This window comes from Cydia fagiglandana, chromosome 1 (assembly GCF_963556715.1).
Source record: "Cydia fagiglandana chromosome 1, ilCydFagi1.1, whole genome shotgun sequence".
NCBI lineage: Eukaryota > Metazoa > Arthropoda > Insecta > Lepidoptera > Tortricidae > Cydia > Cydia fagiglandana.
The window spans coordinates 5,454,483-5,476,221 of NC_085932.1; the positions used below are offsets into that span (position 1 = coordinate 5,454,483).

At 39.4% G+C, this 21,739-nt stretch overlaps 1 protein-coding gene across 2 annotated transcripts; it reads left to right on the plus strand.

Moving 5' to 3' along the window:
• The first annotated feature begins 1,255 nt into the window (after positions 1-1,255).
• LOC134679557 (PR domain zinc finger protein 10-like) lies at positions 1,256-14,820 on the plus strand. 2 transcript variants are annotated; one of them, XM_063538516.1, is made up of 17 exons: positions 1,256-1,367; positions 1,482-1,612; positions 1,801-1,870; positions 2,524-2,778; positions 3,215-3,343; positions 3,703-3,831; positions 4,098-4,298; positions 4,619-4,716; positions 7,821-7,888; positions 8,486-8,578; positions 9,091-9,349; positions 9,621-9,709; positions 10,292-10,412; positions 11,264-11,320; positions 13,288-13,447; positions 14,382-14,521; positions 14,730-14,820. In XM_063538516.1, exons 1-17 carry the CDS (start codon positions 1,346-1,348, stop codon positions 14,763-14,765), a joined length of 2,058 nt encoding a protein of 685 aa, XP_063394586.1. In that variant the 5' UTR covers positions 1,256-1,345; the 3' UTR covers positions 14,766-14,820. The 2 variants fall into 2 exon arrangements, with proteins under 2 accessions (XP_063394586.1, XP_063394593.1); XM_063538523.1 differs by lacking the exon at positions 3,215-3,343.
• The last annotated feature ends 6,919 nt before the right edge of the window (positions 14,821-21,739 follow it).

Here is a 21,739-nt window from a genome sequence, read left to right on the forward strand (position 1 = left end):
AGAAAACACTGTCAAACTCATTAGGGTGACTATGATATCGGTGCGATTTGGATCGGTCTTACAGAATTGTTACGTACTTAATGTAAAAATAAGTTTACCTAAATAGTATACTAATAAATAAATAAAGATATACTTATTTCGGCATGTTTAATTATTCGATTCATGTAATGAGAGCTATATAATTGCCAAAAATTAAATCCAATGTCCTTAGACATTACAGACTCATGTTTATACTTACTTACATAATATTTAATTACTGAAACGTTAATTCTAACTATTTATATAGATGTAATCGATTCTATATAGGTTGGACACACATTTCCGTCAGTATACAAAGGCGGCAAATTTGAAAATTTTGTTGCAGACCACAGATCTACGATGACGCTTACGCTTAAAGAATAGCTTAAGTATGCAAAAGGGAAGTCATCACGTATATGAACACACCATGAGTATGATATTGATAGTGATAGGTATTTTGTTAAGCATAAATAGTGTAAGATGCCGGTTTACACAGTTAAATGTAAGTTTTTATTTCGTTGTGTGCTAATATTTTATTATTTTAGTCAATACTCAAGATAATTTCGTGTATAAACATAAATTGTTACGCCACGCTACGCTAGGGCTTGACAAAATGACTGGTATCGATAACTAGTCGGTATAGTATTAATATAAGGTAATTTGCGAAACAAGTGTTGAAAGTAAGAATCAAATTCGTAACGAGTGGTGATAAATTAAAACACGACCGAAGGCAGTGTTTTTAATCGACACGATTTGCGAATTACCTAGTTACGTAGTACAACGTTTTACCCCATCCTGGATATCTGTCTCGCTCTCTCTTATAGCTGTGTTTTTGATGTAGGTACGGCGGACCACACCTTCCTCACAATCGACCATGATCGCGATTCAATACGCCCATCCCATCTGTAACAGCTTTTATAACGACTAAAAGCTGTTATAACGACTAAATTAAGTAAGGTTGTTGTGAAGCGTTTTACAGGAGAGAAAATAACTATATCCATCTCTTTTCTGGGACAATTATACTAGCATAGGGAAAATACAGTATGATTCTCTCTGATTATGTACGAATGAGAAAAGATCCTGGCCAAACTATACATTCAATCTTATGCTAATATCCCACATACATATGACTTATGGTCACCCTAATTAGAAAGAGATGGAGGGCTCAGGTTTGATGTCTCATGTGGACACACTTTTTGGCCAGTGTACACTATCCCGTTTACTCTCTACGTCCGTGGTATTAACTTATAATTGTGCAGGTCTTTTTTCAATATTAAATATTCTAGTATATATCTTTTTAATTTATTAATGAAAAATTTACGAGTCGATGATGGATAATGGTTCTCAAGGTATTAAACTATATTTTCTAGACAGTGGTTTATGTCAGAACAGGTCAGAACTTTAAAAAAATACAGTTGTAATATTACTACTTGTTGTTTGCATTCATATAGTTTCGGTTTCAGGACATTACAGCACTTCTACTTCAAATTCTGTGGAATCTCGTACAAGTAATATGTACATTTTACAAGTTAAACCAAGCAGTAGTGAAGGATCTTTACAAGCTGATGCTCTTCCACTCCACATGCTTATAAACGTAAGAAAACAATTTAAAAATATTTTATTTATTTCATATTGTGCACGTAAGTTGAAATTATTACAATATCTTAGCTTATTGTATCAGAGTTGCAATTAATTCAATGTTGTAATATCTGTTTGCGCCTATCTAATCTTTATTAAAATAATGGTACAATGATATAGATAGGTCTTAAATATTTGTTACAGGGACAAGACCCCCAACATCATCAGTACTTTATCCCAGTAATACAAGGCAAACAGTTACAATTATTTATTGGTAAGTTGGTTCTATAATCATGAACTTTACATGTTTGCTGTGGCAATTAGAGTAACTTGTAACTATACTATCCTCAAACCAAACGGACGACTAGGATCATATCTCTATCTCTCTCATCCCACCTTCAGCCATGCGAGCGTGAATGAGAAGTTTTACGACCCTGGTCGTCCGTTTGGTTTGAGTCTACTATAACCATACTTTCTATCAGGTCTTTTGGCCCTGTGATCATGTTAAATAAAATATTTGGTATTGTTTACACTGCCTTATTCTCAAGCAATATGTGAGTAAACTTTAGATTTTACTTCAAGCTCATTAAACTAATTTTACGGGCAGTTCCTTATTTAAATTAATGATTACACTGGCATCACGGTAGGATAAAGCCTGAGAAATGCCCCGGCATTCCCAAGCACACCCCAGCATGCCTGAGAACGCATTCACAATATGCCGATGGATCCCTTGACGTGCCATGCTGATAGTGGACGCTGGGGCTTATACTAAATTTATGCTAAATAGGCGCGCATTACGGAAATTTGCCTGTACTACAATATGTTTTATTCTGATGTTTACGGCTCAAAGCCATATAGAAAGCTACACACCCAATACCAAATATTATGGTTTTTATTTATTTATTATTATGGTTTTACATATTTCAGATTCCCGAGAACAAGCTGGCACAAACACGGCAAACAACCAGTATTATAGTATCGTCACCGAGCCACAGACAGTCAACAATGAATTGCAGATTGCAAATAGTGACATTAGCGTTACACCCAGCCATGAACATATATTGCAAATTAAAACAGATGCAAAATCCAGGATCAATAAATTGTCTCTGAAAGAAGACAAAATTAATAATACTAAAGCATCACATAATGCTGAGCAGAAAAAGAGAGTTGTGCAAAAGTTTGGTAAGCATTTAGTATAAAAATAAACGACAGTACTGCAGCCCTGGGTATTTATGAGTAGAAGCAGAGGGGTAGCTGGCCCTCCTTGAGCTCAAATTGTACATACAATGCCCCTCAGCCATATCCTCAAAACAATTACTTACTCAAACAATCTCGACCCGCGTCGGTCACGTAGCGCGGGCGGGCACAGACGGGAACTATATCTATGCCCGCTAATAGGACCAGATGGGAATAGTTTAATTCCTATGGCACAGAATAAATAATAGTACTAGGTACAGAAGACTCAGGACAGATATGGCCGCTAGGTGGCGACAGCGCCACGCGCAGCTTATGGCTAAATGTACTTGTACCTGTTGCAAAGTGAGGAAATCGCGAAGTGAGCCACTCCTACCTATGGTGCATTAGAAAGGTTTCCATTGACATGTGGTGTTGTGTTCAGTGCACATCTCGGACCGCGCGGCGCCGCCCCGGGCGGTGGCGGTGCTGCCGGGCGCGCTGCGGCTGCGGCGCGGCGCCGTGTGGCCGCGCGGCCCGCTGCCGGCGCGAGTGCGCTTCGGACCCGTACAAGGTAAGCTTTGACCGTACAAACAAATTGGACAGGTCGAATACCACCCTAACTCAAAATGCTCTGACTGTAGTGACTATCAAGGCTCGGACCCGGTTTTTTCTTCATACAAAAAATACAGGTATTATTACGTTCTTTTTCGTTCTTTGGTTTATAATTTCATCGTTGATGGGTCAATCTAATAATACGAAGTCCTTACTTAAATACATGAATCAGTCCTACGGAAAGAGCATTAAATAATTAACAATATTGGGCTATTTTGGGATAAAAAAAAAACTGGTTCCGAGCCCTATATACTATAATAAGTGTTTTACTACGAGTATAGGTTGACATACGGTAGTAATAATATTCCATTGTTCCAGGGATCAAACGCAACCTATCAACGGAAGAAGCAGAGAGCCTAAAATTAGCGCACAGCAACTCTGGATCGCCACTGTTCTTGCTGAAAACGGAAGACGGCACCCACACGCATATAGATGTCTCTGACCAAGGTAGTTAACTACCTAATCCAAATCTACATTATTTTAAGCTGCATTTATGCTTCACCATTTGCATTGGGTAATGGACAGTTAGTCAGCCATTAATAATTGCTCCGAGCAATGCTGAGCCCAACGGAGCTGAAAATATCCGAACACTCTAGTTTCCTACCCCTGGTTTGGTTGTTTAATTAACACTTACAAATTACTCTTTATGTTTTGATTTTTGTAATTAGTAATAATTGTTTGTCAGATAAATCAAATGAATAATTGTTTGTCAGATAAATCAAATTGGCTAAGTTTACTACCGCTCGGAGACCAAAGCACAGCAAACGTGTGGCTTTACCAAGAGGACCACGAATTGTACGCGGCTACAATAAATACTATACCCGCCCGGGTGCCGCTCGCACTGGGCTATAGCAAGGAGTATGTGGATGCCCACAAGTTACCTGTCGAACAACCGGTATTGGACCTTGAGGCAGGTTAGTAAGGCGTATATTTGAATGTACTCTTTTGATACGAGTAATGAACAACCAAAAATAATCCGGAATAAAATAAAATATTCAGATCATAGTTGTCCGTGTATATTTTATTATTATTTATTGCAACATTTCACTTTAATACATTTAGTTTTGACGAAGATATTGTCTCACTGGAAAGCTGAAAAGTGCCACGGTTGGTTTTAAGCGATTTAACACTAAAATCCCAACTGAATATTTTCTACAGCTGAACGTTTTTAGAAACAAGCTTCGTGCCGCAGTAAACCGTCAGCTATATTTTTTAACAGCAACCGCCTTTTCAGAATTGACCGCAAAGCATCGTCAATGGTGGTGCCACGAGTGTCAGCGGTCCATGTCTACAGCGGCGTTGCTACAGCAGCACATGGACGTTTATCATACGGTGAGTAACTTTAGCAGCACTGGCGTTACGTCTTCAATGGTGGTGCCACGAGTGTCAGCGGTCCATGTCTACAGCGGCGTTGCTACAGCGGCACATGGACGTTTATCATACGGTGAGTAACTTTAGCAGCATTGATGTTACGTCTTCAATGGTGGTGCCACGAGTGTCAGCGGTCCATGTCTACAGCGGCGTTGCTACAGCGGCACATGGACGTTTATCATACGGTGAGTAACTTTAGCAGCACTGATGTTACGTTTTCGATGGTGGCGCCACGAGTGTCAGCGGTCCATGTCTACAGCGGCGTTGCTACAGCGGCACATGGACGTTTATCATACGGTGAGTAACTTTAGCAGCACTGATGTTACGTTTTCGATGGTGGCGCCATGAGTGTATTTTTGTAAAAAAAAGATGACCCATTCATATAATAACAAATCCAAAATATTTGTAATAAATTTTTTTTGCAGGACAGCTTTTATCGCATAGCCCCAAAAACCGTATATGACGACTTTTAGATCCAATGTATATAATTAACACGTGTAACATTTATACAAATGATATTATTGCACGTATGAAATGTATCGTTCAATTATTTATAAAGCTTTGAAATTGATGTTACATCCATTGGGTCCGAACGACATTAAAATCACAAATTACCACTTTCGTCCGGTTATTTTAATATTTAAATATGGTTAATTCTTGTCTGAAAATTAGCATTTGTAAAAAGAATAAGTATATAACTTTTGTGTAAGATCTCCTTAAAAATTTAGTCATGCATTTTTTTATACCACATCATTGATTTTGCGTTGAATAGGTTTGATACATCATACTTTTGGATGTTATTACATGTAAGTATATTTAAAAATATGTACTATTAAAGTACTATTCTCAAGGGTGCTGCTATGTCTGCGGTCTCTTTACACGGCATGGACATTTTATTATTCGTTGAATGGGTTTAATAGTACTGACGAAACATCATAATGGTGTCACAGATGGGTATAATAATATAGGAGTTTAGCAAAGTGATGACACTACTTCAATGGTTCCGCAACGTGTGTCAGCGAACTCACAACGGCATATGGACATCTATCATAAAATGAGTTGGTTTAGCAGATTTGAAACATGTTCTAATGGGATACTAGGAGTCGCTCTTTCGTTTATCAGGCGTGTTTTCATAGAGTCCAGCGGCGCACGGTCTATCATTCGTTGTGTAGTTTAGCAGAACTGACGAAACATCTTCAATGTAGCTACGGGTGTCAGAGAACCCACAGCGGCACATATACGTCTATCATTCAGTAAGTAAAGGCTTTGCAGTCTTCCGCTTCGGTCCAACTATGAATATTCCAGGTTTTAAAAAGAAATATAAAAATATGCTCATATATTTTGACAAAAATGTTATATCGTGATTTACATTTTGAATTGTTGTGACTGCGTCACGCGATTGACATGTGATGTGACATGCTAAGTACCTAACTTATAAATAAGTTATTCTGAAACTCTTTATCAAACTCTTTATGTACAATTTTATAAAGTAATTTTATATACCCAGGTAGCTTCTGTTGTTGAATATTCATTATTCACACTATTTAAATAAAAAAATATTAATTTTTTACTAGAGTATTAATACTAAAGGGATGCCAACTTAGTGGTTTTACCACTAAATTTAGGGGGAAATAAACCAGCTAGGGATTTTTTTAGGGGCTAAATATTTTTAGTGGTTTATTAGGGTTTTTTTAGAGTAGAAAAGTGCGGCAAATTTGAAAAAATGTAGGCGCGAAGGGATATCGTCTCATATAAAATTTTCATTTCGCACCTTTTTCTACTGACAAGATATTCTTGAACATCTATGTATAACGTTCATATGTATGATCATTAAAATGTCGAACCGGTTGAAAATCATAATAATGTTCTAAATGTGGAAAATCTATAGTAATTTCTTTTATTTTTTATTTAGTGGGTTTTGCAAAATAATAGTATAGTTTTAGGGGTTTTTAAGTTGAACTCAGGGTTAAAAAAAAATTGGAGTTTGCAACCCTGGGGCTAATATTAACATTAGTTAAGACGTAGGGATTAACTGTAGGTAAGTTATCAGTAGGTACCTATCACTTTTTACAATAGATAACATTGCAAATTAATCCCTAGATTTAATTAGAAAGTATTATGATAACTAAAAGTATAATAAATAATGATAATGTTTTTATGAGCGTTGATATATAGCTAAGTCGTACGGTTTCGAAACCGTAACAAGTTGTGGGTTCTAACCTTCTAACCCCGGGTCACAATAATAATGAGATTAATGATTTCCACGGGACTATGACAATATATCATTTGGTATACCCCATCAGTTGCTCTTTGGCGAAGCAAAAATCGCGAGGAAGTCGAACGACACGGGATTATACCGTCAATTCGCCACAGTAGAACACCGGACAAGTGCGAGTCGGACTCGCCCACCGAGGGTTCCGTACCCAAAGGGTAAAACGGGACCCTATTACTAAGACTTCGCTGTCCGTCCGTCCGTCCGTCCGTCTGTCACCAGTGAATCGTGATAGCTAGACAGTTGAAATTTTCACAGATGATGTATTTCTGTTGCCGCTATAACAACAAATAGCAAAAACAGAATAAAATAAAGATTTAAATGGGGCTCCCATACAACAAACGTGATTTTTGACCAAAGTTAAGCAACGTCGGGAGTGGTCAGTACTTTTTTTTTTTTACACATCACAAAAACATAATACAAACAACTTAAAACTAAGATGCGCCACAGAAACTTGTGAAAGTTTATGCGTGGTGCTTGTATACTTGGATAGGTGACCGTTTTTTTTTTGCTTTTTTTTTTTGTTTTTTTTTTGCATTATGGTACGGAACCCTTCGTGCGCGAGTCCGACTCGCACTTGCCCGGTTTTTAGTATTTGTTATAGCGGCAACAGAAATACATCATCTGTGAAAATTTCAACTGCTAGCTATCACGGTTCGTGAGATACAGCCTGGTGACGGACAGACGGACGGAAGGACGGACGAACGGACGGACAGCGGAGTCTTAGTAATAGGGTCCAGTTTTACCCTTTGGGTACGGAACCCTAAAAAATAAAAAGATATTGTTTTTTTAGGAGGAGAAGCAGAGACCGCGCCGCTACCGATGTCTGCACTGCACCAGATCATTCTGCAGATTGTTTACGTTAGTATAAATTATTTTGGGTTTTGGAGTTGTTAATACCATTCAAACCTTATCATGAAGCAAATTTTACGGTTAAACTCACGCGTTTTTATGGTACGTTTTTTTAGCATTAGAAATAAGGTAAACAATCTTGATGTGTCTTTTAATTGAAAAACACATTTTAAAAATAAGTTACGGCAAATATGTAACAATTATGAATCTAATACGATCATTTATATTCTTCTGCTTTTATAAGTATTAGTTACTGGTTTTTAAAAAGCGTTTTTCAATTAAAAGACATGTCAAGATCGCTTACCTTCTTTCAAGTTCTTTCTAATGCTCCTAGCAGCCTATTAGGTCTCCGAAACATGTCGAAAATTGCTGCATAAGGACTTAACATTATTATACCTCTTTAGATCAACATATGTGACCAGTTTGTATGAGGGAATTGCATGTTTGTATGTTTGTTTGCCGCATAGAGTTCCATGTACATACCTATGTCGCTTCCCCTTCTCAAAATGAGTACTCCACATGTTTAGTAAAAACTTTGTCGACGCAACATCCTACACCCTGAAAGTATCCTACATTTATACCTACCTACTTGATTTTTTTTTTCAGTTTAAGGCGGCATACGGCACGGCATTGCACTAAGAAAGCGAAAGAAGACAAAAATAATCTAATCCAAGCTGGCCAGACTGTGAATGGTCTTCTGTAAGTACAACTCGACATGAACCTAATTTACAAGAACTGAGAAACCTGTTAGGCCCTGGCACAGATCACCTCAAATACAAGATGGAGCATATAACATAACTTGTGGTCCCCAGACAGGCTCTCCGGTACTAATTTAAAGTAAGGTAACTAAGCACGAAGTATGTCGTACATTCATCCGCCATTTATTATCTTTATCGCACGCGCCTAATTATATTGCCGTCCCGCCCATGAGACTGGCGGTCCGTAGTGAGCGGGCGGGACAGCAATATAATTATGCCTGTGCTATAGAGATAGGAAATGGCGAGTCAATGCACTAAAATATTCGACTGTTTATTTTAGCTGTACCACGTTTACGACATGTAGGTACTCATTTAAATTTAAAATGTGTTCCAGGAATGAACTTAGGTGATTTTTGTATACAATTGTGGAGGTTGCAATCTGTTGCAGAAATGCTTAAGTTACACTTAAAATTATTTACACTTAAATTAACAATTAAAACGTTTTCTTTCCAGAGACTCTTCAAAACCAGACGACCTCCCCGACCTACCCATCACCCCCGCCGACGACAGCCGCCTACCCTCCGACGAGAGTCTCCAAACCCTCACCAACAACCTAGACTTCTCCACGACCCTGTTCGACCCGGACCGCATCAACCTCGACATGTCTGGCAGCTCGCGGGAGGACTTCAACTACTCGCTCGGGCTTAAGGACGATATTGCGCTGGCGGCTGGGATAGATTTTGGGATTGACGATTCGTGCAGTAAAAAGGACGTCAGTGCTGAATTTGGTGTTAGAAATTTATCGCGTGTATATATTTTTCCATTGCTAAGCACAGCCGGTCTAGCCAAGGTGACAATCGCTATCGCTACGACAACGAAACGATTTGTGTCTCTCTATCACTCTTCCATATCAGTGCGACAGTGACATTTGCATTTCGATCGTTACGGAGCGTAAGTGATTGGCATGTTGGCTATGCGGCCAGGTAACCTCCCAAACTGTTTTGGACTACCTAGATAAGACTAACGTAATCATATTTTTCCAGGTGAGAAAAGAGAACACGGAAACGGTGTTCCTAACCTGTAGATATTGTAATCAAGCCGTCATACGAGGGCGGCAACGTCAGCACGTCAAGTGAGTACCCACTTTGATTCATATGTATATACGAGCACACCATGAACATTTGTAAATGTTCTAACCCTATAAGCGTTACAAATTAGGTGTCTACTACTACCTGACGATATTTAATTAACTACAAGAAAAAAATATTTTATGTCTAATCCAGACAATTATCCCTAAATAGTGCAATAAGGGTCTCCCCACATATATCGACGCAGCAGGCGTCGGCCGATATGAGTCGAGCCGAACGGCAACTTTTTCGCTCTTATTCCGCCGACGTAAAGATTTTTGCTATCGGCTTTTGCCGATTCCGCGTCGATATAAGTAGGGAGACCCTAAAAGAGGAAAGAAAGAAATTGATTAATTAATTTTCTGTCGTTGGAGTTGAAGAAAATCGGTTACTTATAAAAATTTCCAAGCTGTGAAAAAAAGCATTTTTTCTGCATGCTAATGATTTTCTTAGTAATTAAATGTATAACAATTTCTGTCAATAAACAAATATACAGTGAATAAGTACAAAAACAAACTAATCTCGTCAAGGAATTTCTGCTTGACTGCACCTCGTTTAATCTTTTTATTGCTTATTTTATGTTTTAGGTCATGCACGGGAAGAAAGTTCCACTGTGGGTGCGGACGCGCGTTCCAATACAAGGACAAACTGGCCCTACACATACACATAGACCACCCGAACCTGACTTCTGACCAGCGAAGACTGAAGGTAATATGGAACACTATCACAGAATAATTAATAGTACTAAGTACAGAAGACTCACTCTCTAACAAAACGCGTCTGTTACGATCAGCACAGATATGGCAGCTAGGTGGCGACAGCGTCACGCGCGGCTTATGGCAAACCCCAAAATTGGGGCCGAACGGATGTACTTTTAGCTACTTCTAGCAAAGCGACGAAATCGCGGAGTTAGACACGCCTGACGCTATTTATTACTTATTACCTTTCTTTATTTTATAGAGAATACTTTAGGATGAAGTAGGTTCTACAACCAATAGAACCTAGTACAATGAAACCAAATTTTAGGGTTCCGTACCCAAAGGGTAAAACGGGACCCTATTACTAAGACTTCGCTGTCCGTCCGTCCGTCCGTCCGTCCGTCCGTCCGTCCGTCCGTCCGTCCGTCCGTCCGTCTGTCACCAGGCTGTATCTCACGAACCGTGATAGCTAGACAGTTGAAATTTTCACAGATGATGTATTTCTGTTGCCGCTATAACAACAAATACTAAAAACAGAATAATTTAAAGATTTAAATGGGGCTCCCATACAACAAACGTGATTTGTGACCAAAGTTAAGCAACGTCGGGAGTGGTCAGTACTTGGATGGGTGACCGTTTTTTTTTTGCTTTTTTTTGTTTTTTTTTGCAATATGGTACGGAACCCTTCGTGCGCGAGTCCGACTCGCACTTGCCCGGTTTTTTCTTGTTGTACAGTCATTTCAGAATTAGTACTTTAGTTTTGGCGTCGCTTCCTGTCCTATCTTGTATTGGGTTGGGTCTGGGATAGTGCGGGTGTGTTTCTAGTTGGTATCTATTTAATAATAATCATGTTTATTTCAGAATAGTAAAGAAGATGAATTGCAATATAAATGTGAAACATGCAATCACAAGTTTAAGGTAAGTACCTAATTAATAATAAGTCGCTGTCAGAGATTATTTTTTTAAACACTGTTCACCTATTTTGTACAGCTGAACTATTTTTCAAAACTATTTGAACGAGCCTAAACTGAATGAGGTTGCGATCCTATGACTACCTTCATGGTACCATGAGAATGTATTGTTACCGAAGTTACCGGTGTGCATTATGTGCATAATTTAACCTTTTGGCCGCCGGACCTAGTCCGCAAAGACGCTCACTCACACGCCAGAGCAAATTTTAAGTAAACAACTAATAAAAAGTTTAGGGATTGCAAATAGTGATATCGATATTTACAATATTATGGTAAAAATCTTTTTAATTTAGCTTTGTTCTTATCCTGTTTTAATTTCATTCCAAATTGCCAAAATTAAACATATGTTTTACACCCGAAAATGTTTAAAATATAGGGATTTAACATAAAAAACAACCACTAAACAATGTCGATTCAAGACGTGATATCGCCGCACTAGGCTGTACGAGAAGTCTTTTATACAAGACAACGGCGCCCATGGACTGCCCGCAATGCAGACCGACAAGGACTGTTTCCGCGCGGATCAAGTAATAATAGTCTCTAGGTCAACGGCGTAAGCGCTTGTCGGTACGTAAACTTTATTGGCGTAACGTTAAAGCTGCGCATCATGTGTCGATAAAGTCAATATACCGGAACTGTTTTAGTGAAAATTACACGTGGGTTGAATTTTTAATGAGTGAAGATATTATTCCGGAATTAGAATCTATCATTATAATTTCAGTTTGGTTTACATTAATCTATAGGTAAACTCTTATCAAAAAAACGTTCAACGACTTGTTACAAAAAAATTACACATTAACTTCAATGTTATAACAATAAAAGTAAAGTCTGATAAACAGGTATGTCCCTGTACCACACTTGTGCGAAGCGGTCGCTGCGGTCTATCCCTTCCCACTAAGCTATAACATCAATTATTTTTTTTATTTATCTCTTCTGCAATTAAATAGTCCACAATCTACAATGGCAAATTTACTTGTCTGACTCTACTTTATAGAGCTAAAGAAGCTACCTGAACTTTAAATATAGTTATGCCTATCTGACTCTCGTTCTACGTATTCTAGTAAGTAGTTACCTACTATTCGTTGAAAAAAATTGGCGATTAACAAGTGTTCAAATACTTAGATAAAAACATATTTCTGACTTTATATTTACTTTAAAAATTCCCATATCGAGTTAACATTCCCATCCCTAGCTGTCTTTTATACAAGACAACGGCGACGAGGAACATGAAAAATGTTGAAAATTGGAGCAATTTTTTTAAATGCCTTATTATAAAAGAAGGGATTTATATAGCGGCTTAAAAAGCAAATAAATGAAAAAACAAAGACCTTAAATATGAACACGAGTGTAAATGAAATTGTAATTGTTATTATTTTCACATTAACTCAGTGGTTGAATTTGTGTCTTGTATACAAGACGACGGCGCCAGCGTATCGTTCTATCGTTGTCTTCTATACCGGACAACGGCGGTCAAAGGGTTAATAAATGTTTAAATGTTGAGCATTATAGTTCGTTTTTTTTAGCATTAGAAAGAACTTGAGAGAAGGTAAGCGATCTTGACATGTCTTTTAATTGAAAAACTTTAAAAAAATCAGGAACTATCACTTTTGAAAGCAGAAGAATATAAATGATTCATAATTGTTACATATTTGCCGTAACTTATTTTTAAAATGTGTTTTTCAATTAAAAGACACATCAAGATTTACCTTATTTCTAATGCTAAAAAAACGAACTATAGGGTGGTAAGTATACCATCTGTCCAAAGTGTATCTCACATTTTGCGTAATGAGAGAGTGCAACGCAATGACATTGAACAAAGAAATTGGACAGGTAGAATACCACCCTTAGCTCATGGAGATTCCTACAAGAATCACCATTACTGTTAAATATGAACTTGTGTATTTATTTCATTAGCGGCGCGGTATGCTAGTGAACCATCTCTGGCGAGTCCACAAGACGGTTTCAACTGCCGTCCCTCTAGAGAAGAAAGTCCGGCATTACCCGTGCGTCACGTGCCCCAAAGTGTACCGGACGGCCGCGAAACGGGACAGTCACGTCAAGATACATCACCCTGGTAAGTGTTTCTGTAAACCATATCATCATCATCATCATCATCATCTCCACTGTTGAACATAGGCCTCCCCCTTATGACGGGGGGTGAATGCCATAATCGCCACGCTTGGCAGGCGGGTTGGCGATCGCAGTCGAGTACACCGAATTTGAGGGACGCTGCTGCGTCCACCGGTGGTCTTGGACGTAGTTTAAGGACATACCCGGGTCCAAATCATATCGCTGGCTCAATATTACAGGGTTCTATGTTACAGTTTTAAGATAGTTGAAAGTCGACTTAATGTCACTATGACAATGTTCAAATTTTAGTTCGACAAAATGAAACATAGAACCCTGTAATATTGGGCCAGCGATATCTAACGGAGCGATCTCGGTGAACCGAGGTGCTGTGCTTGGTATTGTGTCACCCCAGGGCATTCGAGAATGACGTGCTGTGGGCGGTCTCTACGGCCTACATGCATGTTCTGCAAAGGGGGAATCAGTAGCACGCTATGTCAAACATACACCGGAAAAGATGACGCAACAAAAAAAAATGTGTCGCCAAAACGATTTTTTAGCTATGTTTTTTTATTATTTTGCCTGATTTGATTTTGATTAATGCGTTATAGGGTATTACTGGCCACCTGCTAATAACTGACCAATTTAAACTAAAAATGAATCACCTATAAACAGAATTCGTTTTAGTATAAGGTATAAAGGCTCATCTAGACGGTGCTAGAACTCGCATGCGATTTTAGTTACATTGCGGACTGTTGGTTACGTCTAGTTCAACCGACCGATCATCGATCGACCGATTCTCGCGCCGTCTAAACCAGCCCTTAGAGTATGAATTCTGTTTATAGGTGAATAGAATTATTTTTAGTTTAGGGTGGCCACTGTGGCCAGTTACTATTACTAACAGGTGGGCAGTTATTGACGAATAACCCTATTTTGCGCAGGGTTGTCTGTACCCGGCGTGGGCACATCGATAGAGGGCGGGCTCGTGTCGTGCGCGCCGGCAGCGTGCAGCGCGTGCCCGCGCCAGTACGCCACGCGCGCCAAGCTGCTGCAGCACGTGCGGCTGCACCACCCCGCGCTGGTACCGTCACCACTCTATACTATACAGGTTCCAATTTAAAAAAATATAGGTCAGATATGGCCGCTAGATGGCGACAGCGCCACGTGCGGCTTATGGCTAGCCACCAAAGTTGGTGTAGAACGGATGTACTTGTAGCTACCTGTTGCAAAGCGACGAAATCGCGGAGTGAACCACGCCTGGTTAAGATCTAATTCTACTTTTGTTTCAGGCTCCCCCGGTCAAGCAGAAAATACCATTTAAATGAGTAATAACGACATGCCTACTACATACCTACATCACTCGTCCGATTGGGAGAAAAACAATGCCATTATGTTTGAAAATAAAGTTTCTACATCAATAAATAAAAAATAAAACTACAGTTTCTTTTTTATATTCCCTGCCAATATCTCTCGAGAATCCCTGTGGCCTCTTTTATAAAGCTACAAGTTACAATTTACAAGCGGAAGTCTCTTTCTAACCCTATGTGTTAGAACGAGACTTCCGCTTGTAAATTGTAACTTGTAGCTTTATAAAATAGGCCACTGGTATAAGGAGTCGTCCCCCTTGTCACAAAATAGTAAAAAGATAGGTCTTTAATAAGGGCGTACTGTCTCACTTGGCAATGACCTCTCCCCCTGTTGCTGTGACGTAATAAATAGATGAACCCTGAGGTTGTTCAAAAAGGGTTGTACTGGTTTTTAATGGATCGGCAACGTTATGTGACACCCCTGGATTTGCCAAGGTATTCATTTCATATCGTCGGGTGACAACTAAAACTCACTAAGTACTATCAAAAAACCGGCCAAGTGCGAGTCGGACTCGCACACGAAGGGTTCCGTACCATTATCTAAAAAAACGGTCACCCATCCAAGTACTGACCCCACCCGACGTTGCTTAACTTCGGTCAAAAATGACGTTTGTTGTATGGGAGCCCCACTTAAATCTTTATTTTATTATGTTTTTAGTATTTGTTGTTATAGCGGCAACAGAAATACGTCAACTGTGAAAATATCAGCTGTCTAGCTATCACGGTTCGTGAGATACAGCCTGGTGACGGACGGACGGACAGCGGAGTCTTAGTAATAGGATCCCGTTTTACCCTTTGGGTACGGAACCCTAAAAACAAAATTTCCTAAAGAAACTCCTATGAAACAAACAAAATTTAAAAAGACATCAACGCGTGCCGACTGAACCTCATTCACTTTGATTACTATACAACACCTTATCTTAAGTACCTACTATTTAAGACTAATGCCTTGAGCATAATAACGAGGACCATCAGCATTCATTAAATCGCGCCGCACCGCGGTCACAACGAGATCGCTTACATAGGACACTTCTATGGGCATCAAAGGATTGATTGAGCCGCCTCGCGCCGCGTCCCGCCGTTTCGCTTCGGGATCGCGCGATGTTCGCCTACATAAGACGCTGCGTAAGCAAGATCCATATTTATTAAAAAACTTTCAACTTTCAAGATTCTTACAGATTCTGTCAAACAACATCCCATTTGACAGTATCTGTCAACAATAATACTTAAGTAATTTTATTTTGTACTTAACCATGACAAAATATGATCTTACACTAAATTTGACAAAAAAACTGTCAAATTTGACAGTTTGACAGATCATGTCAATATACACTGGGACACTATAACATGTCACTTTGTACCAAATATTCCCATACGAAACCCAAAAAGTCGCCCAAAAATGTATAAGCACAGCGATCACTGGGGCTGCAAGTGCGTTGCCGGCCCTTAAGATGAGAAATGCAGTCTACAAAAAATTACCCAACATTGACATTTAGTACTAAACTATGACAAAATATAATACTTTACACTACATTTGACAAAAACTAACAAATTTGACAGTTTGACAGATTATGTCAATATACATTATGCCATGTCACTTTGTACTAAATATTACCATACACATAAATGCATGTATATATAAGTAGCGTACACGAAGAGAGGCCTATAGGTCAGCAGTGGGCGACTGAAAGCGAAAATGATGATGATGATGATTACCATATAATTACCTATTCTATTCTATTCTATTCAATAATAATATTTAATTAATTTTATTTTGTACTTAACCATGACAAAATATGATCTTACACTAAATTTGAAAAAAACTGTCAAATTTGACAGTTTGACAGATCATGTCAATATACACTGGGACACTGTAACATGTCCCTTTGTACCAAATATTCCCATACGAAACCCAAAAACTCGCCCAAAAATACATACGCACAGCGATCACTGGGGCTGCAAGTGCGTTGCCGGCCCTTAAGATGAGAAATGCAGTCTACAAAAAATTACCCAACATTGACATTTAGTACTAAACTATGACAAAATATAATACTCTACACTAAATTTGACAAAAAAAAACAAATTTGACAGTTTGACAGATTATGTCAATATACATCATGCCATGTCACTTTGTACTAAATATTACCATACACATAAATGCATGTATATAAGTGGCGTACACGAAGAGAGGCCTATAGGTCAGCAGTGGGCGACTGAAAGCGAAAATGATGATGATGATGATTACCATATAATTACCTATTCTATTCTATTCTATTCAATAATAATATTTAAGTAATTTTATTTTGTACTTAACCATGACAAAATATGATCTTACACTAAATTTGACAAAAACTGTCAAATGTGACAGTTTGACAGATCATGTCAATATACACTGGGACACTGTAACATGTCCCTTTGTACCAAATATTCCCATACGAAACCCAAAAACTCGCCCAAAAATACATAAGCACAGCGATCACTGGGGCTGCAAGTGCGTTGCCGGCCTGTCGCGAGCCCACTCGCGAATGCATCAGATATTAACTACATCTGAACACGCCCTAAATGACATCTGTCATCGAAGCCAACCTGTCAAATATTTTCTCACCGGCGCAAACTTGCAGACAATTTTTCCCGCCAGGCCCGCCAACAATATTGGCTTTGGTTCCTTATTAACTATTATAAATGTGGGTAGTAAAGTGCTTTAGAGCTTCCGGCGCGTCCGGTCGCTCTTCCATTTCGCCTTCAGCGGCTATGGTGAACAGACAGTAGTGTGAACAAGTATATACGTGACGAGCACGTGCTGGTTGGTTGTAGCCGGCGTCTGGTTCATCCATTGAAAGTTAAGTATTGTTAGTTTGATATAGGTACGCTTGCTTTGATATCTATTCATTGTATTGTAACTGCGTATTCTCCATTTCTCGTAAGTCTCTTGTTATACCATGACAGTGTAACTTGTACTCATAACGTAACTATTCAGTGTTATCTCGTGGTCCCTTAGCCTAATACCAAAGACCCTTGGTCTGTGCCCTCTATGAATGTTTATCCCCGTAACTTGATTGTTGATGTATTTGATGTGTCCACTACCTGGCTAGAGTTACGAGGGAGATCACCACCATACGTGAGGTACGGTGGACTTGGTTATAGAAGGCAGATGTGGCGCCCCCCTGTGGTCGTGGGGCGCATGTGTTATTGGAGAGTGGAGTAGGGCATCCCTGTGGATGTGATGCCCGTGAGCTAGTGCCTGACGAGGCCTGACGGCAACCTATACGGTGTGCCTAGTGCCTGACGAGGCCTGATATGTGTCGGCACCCCTGTGGTCGTGGTGCTGACGTGCCTGTGGAAGGCGTATGTTTGACAGCACCCCTGTGGTCGCGGTGCTGGTGGATTTGTGGGAGAAGTATGATCTCTGGGACATTACGGACATACAGACAATGTGACCATGTAAAGCATCCATGACGTAACTGACGGACATTAGTTAATGACCATATGTCTCTTACCATATCATTCTAACCGTACTTAGTGACTGTATTAGTCATAAAACTAATTCACCCTCAGATGTCGGACGGTGACGCCGTGGTAGCGGCGAAGCCCCCTAGTTAGCGAAGCAGAAAGACTGCGATATCCATCATCATCAATGAACAAGGTAAGGATCCAGTGCAATCACATATATACAAGAACCCGGACACTAGTTTTATTAGGTATCGCGACGCCTCCATGTGTGTGTGTTATCGCAGTCCTATTTATGATATACAGTGATATATATTCACATACATACACGCATGGGGGTAGTTCGCGACATGGTGGAGGTGCTGGGATCCCCGCAGGCGTGGCCTATCCTGCGAGCACGAGTTTCCTGAGGGCAATAGATGCTGGAACCCCAGGCATAGACCAGGAGATAAAGGTAAGATTCAAACATCTTTATCTCATTCCATCGCGACGCATGTCATGTCTAATTTACTCTACCACTGTAGTTACATAACTTCCCATAAAGACAAGCGTCTCGCGACACGGCCCTTAAGATGAGAAATGCAGTCTACAAAAAATTACCCAACATTGACATTTAGTGCTAAACTATGACAAAATATAATACTTTACACTAAATTTGACAAAAAAAAACAAATTTGACAGTTTGACAGATTATGTCAATATACATTATGCCATGTCACTTACTAAATATTACCATACACATAAATGCATGTATATAAGTGGCGTACACGAAGAGAGGCCTATACTCAGCAGTGGGCGACTGAAAGCGAAAATGATGATGATGATGATGATGATGATGATGATGATGATTACCATATAAATCATGACCCGAACTTACTAACCCGAAATTACAAAAAAAAATTTAATCTATGTAAAACGGTCAAGTGCGAGTCGGATTTCAATATATCCATACAAAAAGTCATCAGCGCCTGATGGAGTTAATAGCAAAGTTTTTTCGTAAATTCGTACCTTCAGAACGATATATCTCGAAAACGGTAAGAGATAAAGCAAAATGGACTTCAGTTTTGAGCTGTCGTTAGTACGAAGTACTAAACGATTAATGCATTTCCGTATACATAGACCTTTTTTGGGACCGATTTGGACAAAAAAAAAATCAAAAAATGAAAAATAAAAATTTGACCCGGGTCTAAAATCTTTATTTTTAGAGCTAGAGAGATGAAAAAAAAACCGTTTCTGTAAAATTTTAATATCTTTTGTTCAACCCCAAATCCAACCATATAGTCTTGTAACTTTAATTAAAAAAAAAAATAACTTTGGTCAAAAATCACGTTTGTTGTATGGGAGCCCCATTTAAATCTTTATCTTATTCTGTTTTTAGTATTTGTTGTTATAGCGGCAACAGAAATACATAATCTGTGAAAATTTCAACTGTCTAGCTATCACGGTTCGTGAGATACAGCCTGGTGACAGACGGACGGACGGACGGACGGACAGCGAAGTCTTAGTAATAGGGTCCCGTTTTACCCTTTGGGTACGGAACCCTAAAAAATAAAGTAACAATGCTCTTTATTACACTTGTAACACGGTTTATTGTCCAATAATTTCAATAATGTTAGTTAGTGACTTTTGCTTGTCACCCGACGATATGGTCAACGGTAACCGGTCGCTGTCAGGCCAGAAGTTGGTACGGTATGGTTATTCTTCATCGACGTGGTTTAAAAAGTCTCGTAAACGAATGACCGAGTAAAATATTAATATATATATTGGGTGATTTTATTAATATCAATAAAATCACCCGATAATTCAACAAAATAATAAAAACACCGCTAGCTCAGTGAACCTAATTAATGGAATGAATTTAAACCTAAATTTGAATACTACCTACTAATATTTTTTAAGAAAAAAAAACCGACTTCCATGGGGGCTGATGAAAGATTATTGTAGATGGTACACTATGTAGAGAAGGAGGTAAAACCACCCACTTTTCTACTAGCATTTCGCTTCTGTATAATGGCTCCTCTACAGGATGGGCCAACGCCGGCCACTCCAAGGGACGCAGCCATGCGGTAGAATGAGATAGCAATATCACTTGCTCCCTCTAACGCATAAATGCGTCCCTTGGAGTGGCCGGCGTTGGCCCATCGTGAAGAGGAGCCATGAGGGTCGTAGTTCTAGCCTAACCTAACCCACTCCTCAGATAGCAGTTCGGTTCTGTGCGGATCGCAGTTCGAACCTAATCAAACCCACTTTTCAAGTAGCATTTCGTTTCTGTAAGGCTCGCAGTTCTAACCTCTAACCTAATCCTTGTTCGGTTCTGTGAGGATCGCAGTTCAAACCTAACCTAACCCACTTAATGGCGCATGCCGTGCGGTGTACGGGGGTTTAAGCGAGAGGGGCTAGTAAGATTGGCATCATCGTACTTTATACCTACATTAATTTTATGGTGATAATCATAGTTGTTTATTTAGTTAAGGTATCATAGTGGTTTTCTGGGTCAAGGTCCGGGTCCGAGTCCGGGTCCGAGTCCGGGTCCGTGTCCGAGTCCGGGTCCGTGTACGGGTCCGAGACCGGGTCCGAGACCGGGTCCGAGTCCGGATCCGAGTCCGGTTCCGAGTCCGGGTCCGAATCCGGATCCGAGTCCAGGTCCGGGTCCGAACCGGATCCGGGTATGAGTCCGAGTCCGGGTCCCAGTCCAAGTCAAAATCGAAATTCGTAATCACCAAACGTGTACCATGCGTCATTGAAGAGTTCTGTTCTGGTCATGATCAGCAGTTCCACTTCATCAAATGCGACAGTTTTTAATGTAAATGCTTGATTTTATAATGAAAATACAAAAAAATCTATACGTATGCCTTTAATATTTGAGGAGTTCCCTCGATTCCTTATGGATCACATCATCAGAACTCGAGCTTGACAAAAATGTGGCTTAAAAACTTAACTTGCTTAACGAACATAACGAAAAGGAAAAATCGCCAAACGTGAACTATGCGTCGTTTAAGAGTTCTGTTCTGATCATCATCAGCAGTTCCACTTCATCAAATTCAACAGTTTTTAATGAATATGCTTGATTTTCTGATGTGAATACAAAAATCTCTATACGCATGCCTTTAAGATTTGAGGAGTTCCCTTGATTCCTCATGGATCCCATCATCAGAACTCGAGCTTGACAAAAATGTGGCTTAACTTGCTTAACAAACATAACGACGAGGACAAATCGCCAACCGTGAACTATGCGTCGTTGAAGAGTTCTGTTCTGATCATCATCAGCAGTTCCACTTCATCAAATGCAACAGTTTTTAATGAAAATGCTTGATTTTCTGATGTAAATACAAAAATCTCTATACGCATGCCTTTAAGATTTGAGGAGTTCCCTTGATTCCTCATGGATCCCATCATCAGAACTCGAGCTTGACAAAAATGTGGCTTAAAAACTTAACTTGCTTAACAAACATAACGAAAAGGACAAATCGCCAACCGTGAACTAT